General features: G+C 37.7%; 1 protein-coding gene across 3 annotated transcripts in view; it reads right to left on the bottom strand.

Annotated features, from left to right (window-relative positions):
• Window positions 1-12,821: 12,821 nt before the first annotated feature.
• Window positions 12,822-14,185, bottom strand: part of LOC114609465 (contactin-associated protein like 5-3-like) — a 565,569-nt gene continuing 564,205 nt past the window's right edge. For 2 of the 3 annotated variants that reach the window (XM_028753830.1, XM_028753831.1), the window contains one exon: window positions 12,871-13,064. In XM_028753830.1, the coding sequence (XP_028609663.1) occupies window positions 12,871-13,064 (194 nt within the window). Of the gene's footprint in view, window positions 13,065-14,185 lie in introns of all 3 variants that reach the window. The other variant, XM_028753829.1, reaches the window with a different exon arrangement.

The following is a 14,185-nucleotide window of genomic DNA, read 5'->3' as shown; positions in this document are numbered from 1 at the left end:
TGTACCAGTTTACAATCCCACCAACAGTGGAGGAGTGTTCCTCTTTCTCCACATCCTTGCCAACATGTGCTGTCACCTGTGTTTTTGATCTTAGCCATTCTGATTGGTGTGAGGTGGAATCTCAGTGTTGTTTTCATTTGCATTTCCCTGATGACTAGTGATCCTGAACACTTCTTTAGGTGCTTCTCAACCATTCGAACTTCCTCAGTTGAGAATTCTTTGTTCAGCTCTGTGCTCCATTTTTTAATAGGGTTCTTTGATTGTCTAGAGTCTAATTTCTTCAGTTCTTTGTATACCTTGGATATTAGCCCTTTATCAGATGTAGGGTTGGTGAAGATCTTTTCCCAATCTGTTGGTTGCCGCTCTGTCCTATTGACTGTGTCCTTTGCTTTACAGAAGCTTTGCAGCTTTATGAGGTCCCGTTTGTCAATTTTTGGTCTTAGAGCACTGGCCATTGGTGTTCTGTTCAGGAACTTTTTCCCTGTTCCTATGTATTCCAGGCTTTTTCCCAGTTTCTCTTCTATTAGTTTCAGTGTGGCTGGTTTTAGGTGGAGGTCCTTAATCCACTTGGAATTGAGCTTTGTACAAGGAGATAAGTATGGATCAATTTGCTTTTTTCTACATGCTGACAACCAGTTGGACCAGCACCATTTGTTGAAAATGCTATCTTTTTTCCATTCGATGGTTTTAGCCCCTTTGTCAAAGATCAAGTGACCATAGGTATGGGGGTTCATTTCTGGGTCTTCTATTCTATTCCACTGATCCTCCTGCCTGTCTCTGTTCCAATACCATGCAGTTTTTATCACTATTGCTTTGTAGTACAGCTTGAAGTCAGGGATGGTGATTCCTCCAGAAGTTCTTTTATTGCTGAGAGTAGTTTTCGCAATCCTGGGTTTTTTGTTATTCCAAATAAATTTTAAGATTGCTCTTTCTATCTCTGAGAAGAATTGAGTGGGAATTTTGATGGGGATTGCATTAAATCTATAGATGGCTTTTGGCAAAATAGCCATTTTTACTATATTAATCCTTCCAATCCATGAGCATGGGAGATCTTTCCATCTTCTGAGATCTGCTTCGATTTCTTTCTTCAGGGGAATGAAGTTCTTGTCATACAGGTCTTTTACTTGCTTGGTTAGGTTCACACCAAGGTATTTTATATTATCTGTGACTATTTTGAAGGGTGTCATTTCCATAATTTCTTTCTCAGCCAGTTTATCTTTTGAGTAGAGGAAGGCTACTGATTTGCTTGAGTTAATTTTATATCCAGCCACTTTGCTAAAGTTGTTTATCAGGTTTAGGAGTTCTCTGGTGGAAGTTTTGGGGTCACTTAAGTACACTATCATATCATCTGCAAATAGTGAGATTTTGACTTCTTCCTTTCCAATTTGTATCCCTTTGACCTCCTTGTGTTGCCTAATTGCTCTGGCTAGGGGAGAGTGGGCAGCCTTGCCTAGTCCCTGATCTTAGTGGGATTGCTTCAAGTTTCTCTCCATTTAGTTTAATGCTGGCTACTGGTTTGCTGTATATTGCTTTCACTATGTTTAGGTATGGACCTTGAATTCCTGACCTTTCCAAGACTTTTATCATGAAGGGGTGTTGAATTTTGTCAAATGCTTTCTCAGCATCTAGTGAGATGATCATGTGGTTTTTTTCTTTGAGTTTGTTTATATAATGGATTACATTGATGGATTTCCTAATATTGAACCAACTCTGCATTCCTGGGATGAAGCCAACTTGATCGTGATGGATAATTGTTTTGATGTGTTCTTGGATTCGGTTCACTAGAATTTTATTGAGTAATTTTGCATCAATGTTCATAAGAGAGATCGGTCTGAAGTTCTCTTTCTTTGTTGGGTCTTTGTGTGGTTTAGGTATGAGTGTAATTGTGGCTTCAAAGAATGAGTTGGGTAATGTCCCTTCTGTTTCTATTTTGTGGAATAGTTTGAAAAGAATTGGAATTAGGTCTTCCTTGAAGGTCTGATAGAATTCTGCACTAAAACCGTCTGGTCCCGGGCTTTTCTTTGTAGGGAGACTTTTAATGGCTGCTTCTATTTCTTTGGGGGTTATGGAACTGTTTAGATGGTTTATCTGGTCCTGATTTAACATTGGTAACTGGTATTTGTCTAGGAAATTGTCCATTTCATCCAAATTTTCCAATTTTGTTGAATATAGGCTTTTGTAGTAGGATCTGATGATTTTTTTAATTTCCTCAGTTTCTGTTGTTATGTCACCCTTTTCAGTTCTGATTTTATTAATTTGGATACTGTCTCTCTGCCCTCTGATTAGTCTAGCTAAGGGTTTATCTATCTTGTTGATTTTCTCAAAGAACCAGCTCCTAGTTTTATTGATTCTTTGGATAGTTCTTTTTGTTTCTATTTGGTTGATTTCAGCCCTGAGTTTGATTATTTCCTGCCGTCTACTCCTCTTGGGTGTATTAGCTTCTTTTTGTTCTATGTCTTTCAGGTGCTCTGTCAAGCTGTTAGTGTATGCTCCCTCCAGTTTCTTCTTGTAGGCACTAAGAGCTATGAATTTTCCTCTTAGCACTGCTTTCATTGTATCCCATAGATTTTGGTATGATGTGTCATCATTTTCATTAAATTCTAAAACGTTTTTAATTTCTTTCTTTATTTCTTCCCTTACCTGATTATCAAGGAGTAGAGTGTTGTTCAGTTTCCATGTGAATGTGGGCTTTCCATTCTCTTTGTCATTTTTGAAGACCAGCCTTAGACCATGGTGATCTGATAGGATGCAGGGAGTTATTTCAATTTTCTTATATCTGTTGAGGCCTGTCTTGTGCCCAATTATATGGTCTATTTTGGAGAAGGTACCATGAGGTGCTGAGAAAAAGTTATATTCTTTTGCTTTAGGGTGAAATGTTCTATAGATATCTGTTAAGTCCATTTGGTTCATAACTTCTGTTAGTTTTACTGTATCTCTATTTAGTTTCTGTTTCCATGATTTATCCATTGCTGAGAGTGGGGTGTTGAAGTCTCCCACTATTATTATGTGAGGTGCAATGTGTGTTTTGAGCTTTAGTAAGGTTTCTTTTATGAAAGTCGATGCTCTTGTATTTGGCACATAGATATTCAGTATTGAGAGTTCATGTTGGTTGACTTTTCCTTTGACAAGTATGAAATGCCCTTCCTTATCCTTTTTGATAGTTTTAAGTTGAAAGTCGATTTTATTCGATATTAGAATGGCTACGCCCGCTTGTTTCTTAGGACCGTTTGCTTGAAAAATTGTTTTCCAACCTTTTACTCTAAGGTAGTGTCTGTCTTTGTCACTGAGGTGGGTTTCCTGTAAGCAGCAAAAAGCTGGGTCCTGTTTGCGTATCCAGTCCGTTAGCCTATGCCTTTTTATTGGGAATTGAGTCCATTGATGTTAAGAGATATTAAGGAGAGGGTGTTGTTGCTTCCTGTCATTTTTGCTAATAGTGGAGACATCGTTTGTGTGGTTATCTTCTTTTGGGTTTGATGGAAAAGGATTATTTTCTTGCTCTTTCTAGGGTATGATTGCCCTCCTTGTATTGGAGCTTTCCTGCTATTATCCTTTGTAAAGCTGGATTTGTGGGAAGATACTGTGTAAATTCAGTTTTGTCATGGAATATCTTAGTTTCTCCATCTATGGTAATTGAGAGTTTTGCTGGGTAAAGTAGCTTGGGCTGGCATTTATGTTCTCTTAGGGTTTGTATGATATTTGTCCAGGATCTTCTGGCTTTTATAGTATCTGGTGAGAAGTCAGGTGTAATTCTGATAGGTTTGCCTTTATATGTTATTTGGCCTTTTTCCCTTACTGCTTTTAAAATTCTTTCTTTGTTTTGTACATTTTGTGTCTTGATTATTATGTGACGGGAGGTGTTTCTTTTTTGATCTAGTCTGTTTGGCGTTCTGTAGGCTTCTTGTGTGATTATGGGCATCTCATTCCTTAGGTTAGGGAAGTTTTCCTCAATGATTTTGTTGAAGATATTTACTGGCCCTTTAAGTTGGGAATCTTCACTCTCATCTATACCTATTATCCTTAGGTTTGGTCTTCTCATTGCGTCCTGGATTTCCTGGATATTTTGAGATAACAACTTTTTGCATTTTGCATTTTCTTTGATAGTTGTGTCAATATTTTCTAAGGTATCTTCTGCACCTGAGATTCTTTCTTCTATCTCTTGTATTCTGTTGGTGATGCTTGTGTCTATGACTCCTGATTTCTTTTTTAGGTTTTCTATCTCCAGGATAGTCTCCCTTTGTGATTTCTTTATTGTTTCCACTTCCATTTTTATGTCCTGGATGGTTTTGTTCAATTCCTTCATCTGTTTGTTTGTGTTTTCTTGTAATTCTTTAAAGGATTTTTGTGTTTCTTTAAGGACTTCATCCTGTTTTCCTGTGTTCTCCTCAAGTTTTTTGATAGTGTTATTTACTTCCTTCTTGTAGTCCTCTAGCATCATCATTAGAAGTGATTTTAGATCTGGTTCTTGTTTTCCTGGTGATATGGGGAGTTCAGGACTTTCTAATGTGGGAGAACTAGGTTCTGATACTGGCAAGTACCTGGTGTTGCTGGTGCTTGTGTTCTTGCGCTTGCCTTTCGCCATCTGGGTCACCTTTGTGCTATCTGTGCTGTCTCTGACTGGGGCCTGTCTTTCCTATTATCTAGGTTGTGTCAGAACTGTTTGGGATGGGTTTTGCTGCTTGAGGCCCAAGATGTGCTCGGTGTTCAGGTGGAAACAAACCGGAAGGGGCCAGGGCTCCGGGTCAGGAGCGGATTCCTGGGTCTCAGTGAGTCCCAGTGGGTCCCAGTGGGTCCCAGTTGCTTCCTGATTGGGGGCGAGCACTGCCACCTCCTAGCCTAAGAAATTGCTTGGCACAGAGGTCCTGCGAGCCCCGCTGCTTCCTCTGGATTCTGCGAGATTGGGTGCAGAGCTGACTCTCGGGATCTGCTCCGGCACAGACCGGAAGGAACCCACGCTCCGGGCCTGGAGTGAACTCCTGGGTCCCAGTGGGTCCTAGCCGCTCCCTGTTTGGGGGCAAGCTCTGCCACCTCCTAGCCCAAGACCCTGCTTGGCACAGAGGTCCTGCGAGCCCCGCTTCCTCTGGATTATCCGAGATTGGGTGCAGAGCTGCCTCCCGGGATTCCCAAGTGCTCGGGCCCAGACCGGATGGAGCCCGCCCCGGGCCAGGAGCGAATTCCTGGGTCCCAGTGGGTCCCGGTTGCTCCTTGTTTGGGGTGAGTGTTGCTTTTACCTTACCTGGGATGCTGCGTGAGTTCAAGCTCCTGGGAGTCCCTGTTTCTCTCGGTTTTCTGGGGTTGGGTACGGAGCTGCCGCCTGCGACCTACTCTATGCTTGGGCCCAAACCGGAAGTAATAAACAATGTTTTATGAACACTCCCATGATCACTGTTTCTAAGGGCTTATCAAGATGACCAAAATATCTGAGCCTACTTCCCTGTCCTAGCCCAAATTCATTTTCATGTCTGATGCCTACTTCCTTGTTCTAACCTAAAATTTATATTCCTGCCTGAAATTGTCCTCTTTGTTCTAGCCTAATATTTAGATTCTTGCCTGAAATTACTTCTTTGTTCTAGCCTAAGATTTAAATTCCTGCCTCAAATTTCTTAACAGGCTGACATGCGTAGAACAGGTAAAATTCTGCACAGAGCCTTAACAACCTAAGACATAAGTGCATTACTTTTGAAAATGCATATCCCAAACAACTTCTAAAGCCTGTGGTTCTGCACTTTCATTCATGAGACTCCATAGTGCTCAGTTTTTCAACTGACTTTCAATCTTTTTCTTTGCAATTTTCGTTATTATGACTCTAATAAATATCCTCAGCGTATTTTTTAAAATTAATTTTATGTAGCTCATTTCTCTCAAATAATAGGCATGATTCTTCTCTGAATTACAGATACAACAGAAATTGTTTTCTTGTCCATTTGCTGTATAAATCAAATCTTGTTTTCTCTCATCTCCTGCATTCCATCGGCAAGCCTCACTGATCCCTTTTGGACTCAGATATACCCAGCATCTACCCAACTACTGTCCCAGTGCTACACTCTTTATAAGTTATAGCTCCTCCTTCTTCTTCCTTCTCTTCTCTTTTTTAATTTGCTCTAGACAGAGCAGAGTAAAAATTTCATAAATAAACATTTTACCAAATCAGTAAGCTTGCTCAGACAAACTTTTGTGCTTGACATGAAATTTGGTATGTCAGTTAAATATGAAAGAGCACTAGAGAGTACTCTGTGCTCTGCTGAAATCAATAAAACAAGACACTAGGAATTTTGTGTTTTTTCATGTGTGATGTGGGCTAGGAATGAATGACCTAAGAAATAAAAGTGGGCTCTGAGGGATTAATTACTTGACATCTCATTAACCAAAGGACAACACAGCAAGACATTTTTTTCTGTTCCACACAAAAGGATACAAAATTTTCTCTTTATTAAATATACAATATTTACATGTAAGTCTTTTTTTGTACAGCTAAAAACATAGAAAACAAAGAAATCTCAGTCTAACATTAGCTTTCCCCATACAATGTATTAAAACATGTTATGTGGCCTACAAACAGATTTTGGATAAGGCAACATAACATGTGATTGGAAATTCTGTTACAGAAACAAAATCTGTAATATCCAAAGTAACAAGGAATATCCAGCTAATCACAAAGGAAAAGGTCTGTTTGCCTCTGTTATGCTATTATCTCAAGAAAGCCTTTTAAGTGTTTGCGAAAGATCCTTCAATATATTGTCACTTATTTTCTAAAAGAAATCTCCCTAACTTTTCTTTCTGCCAAAGAAAGTTCTGACCATGCCAGAAAGACTCAAATTTCACATGTGAAATAGGCATAGTAATTCTTTGTTTTAGGGATTTGGGAATTTTATGAATCAAATGTAAATGGTTTACTATATTAGTATAATTAGAATATATCATGTTTCTTCATTTCCTTATATTCTACTATCCTGCCATAGAATAGCTGCCAATAGGAAGTGTCTGATTAAAGAGAACATAGCTATTACAAAGCCTGTCTATTGCCAAGTTCAGAAAATTACTGGCATTGATCATCAGTAAATATGAGATGCTTCTCATGATACAACACCACTATATTAAGTCAGGTACATTTACTTACTTCTTTTTTCAAGAGTATTTAAGGCAGGACAAGATTATACATTAAGCTAACATTAAGCTTAAACATTAAGCTAAAACATCATGTATGGCTTTAGAATATTGCTGCCTATAATGTGAAAGTATAACTGGTTAGATGCCCATTCATTTTATCCTATAAGTTTGCAATGAAAATGGCTCCATCTGAAGAGGACATTTAAGGTGGTCTCAGGGTGACTGAAGGTTTTTTCTGCATACCCCGTGCCCTTTTCATGTTCCCTGAAATTTACTGTTGAGATCTGAAGCATGGCACAGGAACATATTAATGAAATTATGACCAAACTGTAATTACTGGCACATGTCAGCTTTGAAATAACTAGGGATTAGCCTCCTAATTTTATCCTGCTTTGTGATGTGAGCTTTACTTGTGTACTGAAGAGCATTGAATAAAGACTGCTCATAGGGCATCATGTGGTGGCTGTCTGAAGTACACACTGTAGTGGATGGAGAGTGACATATTATTCTAGGATTATGTATGGCGAGATGGGATAATCAAGGAAGGAGAGGGAAGGTCCACTAGACTGACTCCAATGTTTCCTTACTTCTATCCATGGAGCATTTGGTTATGGGTAATGGGCCTGAAGATATTGAGCATCATTTATTTTACTTAAGGCTGACATTAGGATGCACACCCTGGACAGATAAAATCACTGTGGTGATAATTCCAAAGCATACCTAGATTATGTTTGTAAAACGTAAAACTTAAAATTCACCAGGATATTGTGAAAATGCCATATGAAGTTGTGTAAAGCATTTCCCATGCAGGGCCTGTGATATTGACTCTTCCCCAAATTCTAAGACAAATACAGGAAAGAGACACCATCTTCACTGCATATTGGACGTTCTGGCTCTCTTCACTTCCAGCAGCCATTGTGTGCTCCATGAATACCCCTTTCTTCCTTGACACAATCCCATCAAGTCTGCTCTAACACAAAAGCCCACTGCTACTTAAAGCTTTCTAATGTCTATGTAACAACTTTGCAGATTATAAACATTACAAATGACAGAAGAGTAGCATATAAAGTTCACCATTTTACTATAAAATGTGTCTCTTACCCTTCCACAGAGTACCTTAGTGCAAAATAAGAAGAGGGGGACGTCATTCAAAAATAGAAAACATAATCATTAGAACCTTGTCTGAGGCATTTAAAGAACTTCCAATACAAAGTGGTGATACTTGTCTCCTTACAAAGTAGGTATGAATATAGATTCTTGGATAACATTCAAGGAACAGCCCTTTTATTCATTAGTGTGTGTGTGTGTGCATGTGCGTGTGTGTGTGTGTGTGTGTTGTACATTCTTCCCTTTTAAGTGGATCAACTATTTATAATCTGTGAACCAAGAGCTGAAAAAGAAGAACAAAAAAACATTTTTGAAACAATGACTTGAAAAAGACTGTGGGTAAAGCCAGAGAGAGGTTGGGAAAACCACAAGAACTGGTATACAGAAATAATTCAGATAAACTGAGTCTTTTAAAAAAAACATTTCTATGTGAGCATCACGGAAGAGCAACCAGTCATCCTTCAAGAACTAATGAGTGTTCACATTAGCCTGCATCACCCTTCCATTAACATCCTTTTTCACGAGCAGGTATGACATTGTCTGATGATTTAGTTAAAACATGACCTATAGGACAGTTTAGAACGAATAATACCCAAGCAATGGTTTTAGGAATGATTATAAGTCGGACTATATAGGTGTCAATGACTCTTGTCAAGTTGCTGTTATAATATGATTGACATATTATAGTTCTATGGAATTTAAAAGAAGTGAAACAGGTGGTAGACAAACTAACAAAGGAGTAGTTCCACAGACTGGTGCCCATGTCCATGGATCCCATGGAGATGTTATGAATGCAATTTTCCAGTGTGACTCTTCTTATTGAGATGATGTCATACAGAAAGAGAATGTGAATGGCCTTCAGAGCTGGAAATATTTATGTAGAATATGTAAGTATGACTTCATTTAGATGGACAACACATCAATAAATTATTCTATAAATAGATAATTTCTAATTCTCAGAGATTTCCATAAATAAACTCAAATGGTTTTTTTAGGGCAGAATGTGGAGAGTTAAAAGAAGTGAGACTACCAAACAGCTAAATGGGAATCTAAAAGAGCCATCATATAAATGGATATCCACCAAAGAAGTGAAAGCAGAAGAGGGCAAAAGGAGAGACTGCTATTTTCTGCCTCCAATCTATATATGGGTCTGCCATATGCAGAGTCATACATTTGGATTGCCTTTAAAAATATAGAAAATTTAGCATCCTTTTAAATATATTTGATATAGGCAGAGTCAATGATCCACACCTTGGCAGTGTCAGGTGGATCTCTCAAAGTTTCAAGGCCAGCCTGATTTATAATGGAGTCCAAAACTAGCTAGAGCTAGCAAGTGATACCTGTTTACAGAAATTGAGTTCAATATCTGACACATGTAAAATTTTTATTTCTCTGACCAAAGAGTCCATTTAGCATCTTCTACAGACATTTGTATTCAGGGGCAGTTACCTAGCTTGAGGAAGAGGAACAAAGCAATCATCTCTGGTAGAGTTAATAAATAAGACAAAAAATTCTAAGAATTAACCAGAAATGTGTTGGCTTCTAGAAGCCCCTGGAAATGTTTTTCAAGTTACCTATGCAAAGCCCTTGCTCTCTGCTACCTTGTACTGTGTATAGAATTCTGTTGCTGAAACACAATTGAATAACTGCATAAAACAGATAGATCTTGTGACTACCCTAACACTGGTTCTCCTTTCTAGCTTTGATGGCATTCAATGTAGGAAGATGCAGATTACTACCTTTCCATCTGATGTGTGTTGTGGGCTGTGAGAAAATTCTGATTTATCCCTGAGACTAATTACAATAGTACAGCAATTTGGCATGTATCCACCATTTTGGTACATGTCCAGTGGTCTGATCTGCATACCCTGCACACCCAGGGACAAAGCAAGTAGGATGTGTGCTATGCAGAGGGCAGAGACTGGCTTCATACATTCTCCTACATGATTATCTTTAAATATATATTAGTAGAAAAGGAAAGGGAACAAACTTAGTTGGCTTGGAACTTCATTTATGTAAACATGATGTGAGCAAAATATGGTGCTTGCATCTAAGAAATCTAGTAAGAATATATTCCAGTGTGAATAATCTTTTTTTGCTTGTCATTTCACAACTAGAGGTGCTTAGGGCTAAACTTCAGCAGGACTTTCATTTCTGATGATGAAGGAATAGGCATCCAAGGAAAGAGGTGATTTATACAGCCTTCTATAGAGTCACAAAATTCAAAAGTAGAAACTAGACAACAGGCAAGGAGGGGGAGAGGGAAATAGATTCTCGATATTTTTCATTCTATTAGATGGTCATTTTTCTTATTAAAGATAGAAAAAAGTATAAAGGTCATGTTTGTTAGAATTCCTATAAAATAAATTCGGTAGCAAAAAGATAATATTCTAAAAAAGGAAGAGGGTATGTCAGAATCTGTAGAAAAATTTAAAGAAATAACATATATTTAGGACAATATTTTATAGCTATGAACTGTGTCACACTCAATCCTTATTTCCTTTTTTAACAAGGTCAGAAATACTATAAACTTGAAACTGTATGATGCCAGTGAGGGCTTCATTATGCACTTCTTTGTCCAGGGCAATCCTGAAAAGTCAATGGTAAGATACATACTAAAAAGGTTGATGGCCTACTGACTGGCAAGTGCATGCTCTGCAAATCAGGTCAGCCCTTCAATGTGAATTGCTCAGTACTTTCCTCTTCAAGGATCATTCTTCTAGCATTACCTAAGGCCTGAAGTGCTTAGTTAGTTCCCCCTTAATTGTTTTCTAAGGTAGTCCAAGAGCAGAAATAAAAATATTGTTATCATAAAATGGTCAAAATTACTCACTAGGAAATTCAAGAAATTTCTTTGGATGAATTGTATGCTTTGCTACCAAAAGAACCCAAAACATGAGATGTTTTATAATCATATTTAGGCACAAAAACAAGTACATGGGGCAGACATGTGTACATGGGTGCAGGTAGACTGGAAAATGTAATGTGCTTCATAAACTAAGGACTCCCTTGAAATCCTCTCATTTACGGTTGACCACTAAGCCCCACAGAACATCCCATCACTTGCTTCTTGGGAAATAGTTCAGTTGTTAGAGTGAAACCATTAGTTGTCTTCTAGAATGTGAATTCTGCTAACCTACACATTTTCCCTTTTGTGGATCTTTCTGAACTTGATGGATAGTGGTAAATCTCCTGGATATTTCTCATTTTTTTTCATGCAGCTCTTTTCCTTATTTTTTTTTTAAGTTTTCTTACTGAGAAACCTGAGTTAAGATTGCTTAAGACATTTCATGGAACCAATTCAGACTTTTATTTAAAAATCTGTTAATGCTGCCACAATCCACACATGTGTATATTCCTTTACGTCAGTATGACAATCTTAAGAATAGCATGGCTAATATGTTCTAGTAAAGTGGAGAAGGCAGTTAGAAAGTTCTAGGAGCAGCTTCATCCTCACAGCAGTTTCAGGACACGATATACATATTTATGCCTCAAAACTGCATAAAAAGAGAAGAACAAAGTACCCGCTCACTATTCAGTAACTCAATATCAGAAGCTACTGAAATTCTATGGAGAGGATAACCAATGAAGTCAGGGAGCTACTTATGGTGTGGACATTAAACTAACATAAGTAATTTTTTCTGGTTGCTTTTTAAATGCCACTAAAACAAGCAAGCTAGAAGGGTCTTCATCTGCCTTAGGTCCCCCTGCTGGATGTTCTTATAGTGTAGACACTCTTTTTGCAGATGCTATGAAGAGCTACCACCCCATGTTCTGTGAAGACCCATAGCTACTATCTACTCAGCTCCCAAGGAAGCCAAGTTTTCCACCCCCTCATGGAGTCAAATTCTTTCAGATATTTAAGTCCTAAATGAAAAATGGCTACATGATTGATACCCTATCAGAGCTCATGCATTAATTAGGCTCATTTCTCTGAGCCATGCCTTAGGAAAGAATTTCTTGGATACTAGTCAAATACCCAACTTAGAAACACACACACACACACACACACACACACACACACACACAAATCAACCAATGTTAGAAGTATTTCTTTGTGGAATGTCTTCCAATCTCCTTCCTCTCTCACAGGTCATCTAAATGAACAAATGTTCATTTTCCTGGGTGAATTTACTTTCTTTCATACCATCCTGCTCTTCTGGGATCCCTGATAAACTCATCACTTAAAGGATGATTTGACACTGTCTTTTTATGTCTCTTTGTCACACGTACCCCTTTCTCCTATAAAGCTACAATGCCTAAAAATATGGAATTGGGCAAGGACAAATGTTAAAGATGAACATCACAGACCTCAAGTCTATTAGAATATGACAAGAAACTAAAGAGTAAATTTTAGAAACACAGAATGTGCATGGGGGAATATGAGTCTCTTCCTTTTATACAATGGTGAAGTCTGTGTATCCAGTGGTCATTTTTACAATGACGATGTCAGTGAACTACAGCACCCAGAGCTACCTGATCTCATGAGCTGAGTCAAGAAGATTAGAGCTCATGTTGGATACATGTCTTTTCCAAAGTCAATGGTAGATGAGAGAATGAGAATGCTTAAATTAAAAGACAGAAAAGAGAAGAGAATTATTCTCTTCTCTTAGAAAGGGAACCTCCACAATAAAAAGGACCAAACAATTCTGTAGTGTCTCATATAAAGTATTCCCGCTTGCACTTGCTGGTTGTGTTTTCCAAGTCAATATTATTTCTAAAGGAAGTCTCCAAGTTTTCTGGGTATTCTTTCTTCGTGTGACTGATATGGTGCGATTGCTTGTGCTGATAGAGGAAGTGAGTCATGATTCCAATGACACAAAAAGTGATAAATGTCACCAATGCTATGACACCTGTAGGGACAAAAGGGAGAAAGAAAAGAAAGCTTGTACTGAGAAAATTTAGTCTTAACAAGGGGATACGTTAGAAGAAAAAAAATTAAACAATTCCAACACACAAATCTACTCATTCTCTGTAGCTAGAAAAAATTACTTTGAGAGAAGCTCTTGCTCTTCAATTTCTACAAAACATCCGACAAACACAGTACTAATAGTAAAAGGTTGTTTTCTCTAGAAGGTTATGTTGACGACCGAAGAATAAATATGGAATTAGAACAATAAATAATTCTGTGGACTCTTAGTTTGGATTTGTTTTTGTTTCTAGGGAGCAAACACAGACTTCACAGATTTCAAATACACCAAGTCTTGCCAGAATTCCTTGGTCTAAAGGCCACCTCCTCTTTCTTTCACTGTCTCTATCTCTCTGTCTCCACCATCACTCTGTCTCCATCCCTTTGTGTTTGTGTGTGTGTGTGTGTGTGTGTGTGTGTCTGTGCGTGTGTGTGTGTACATTCATGGATTCCATACCAGTTGTGTTAATGATAAACAACAACATTCAGGAGTTCTTGCCTTCCACTTGTTTTGAGGCAAGGGATCTCTTGCTCTCTCTTTAATTTTACCACATTGGACTGTATAAAACAGCTTTACTTCAAAATAAATAAACATAACTATCAAGCCAGTCAGCAAAAAAGAACATGTACACAAAATTAATAATAGCAACAAAACACTTATGTTTTCATCATCAAAAATAATTTCATTTCTGTCTATATAAATATATATAGACATGTATATATATTTAAACTATATTTCATATTTTTAAGTTATTTAACTAATGAAAAAGTATTTAGTTTAGAAACTTTTTCCTAGTCATAGTTCAGCTTTACTAAGAATTTCTTAGTCTAAATGTGACTCTTTCTGTGGATACCAGACAGTAAAACATATAGATCTATCTTCTAGCAATTTTTTAACAGTTGTTACAATAACTAAGGACCATTTATGTTTGACATATATTCTAAACTTATTTTGTAACTTAATTTCCAAATATTTTAAAACATAGCAAAATAAAATGTCTAAGTTGACAGTATAATCTGGGTGGGAACAAATGACTCTGAAACAAAAATTGTTGATTTAAAATA

This window comes from Grammomys surdaster, unplaced genomic scaffold (genome assembly GCF_004785775.1).
Source record: "Grammomys surdaster isolate TR1022 unplaced genomic scaffold, NIH_TR_1.0 125973, whole genome shotgun sequence".
Classification (NCBI taxonomy): Eukaryota; Metazoa; Chordata; class Mammalia; order Rodentia; family Muridae; genus Grammomys; species Grammomys surdaster.
This window is presented reverse-complemented; position numbering and strand designations above follow the sequence as displayed.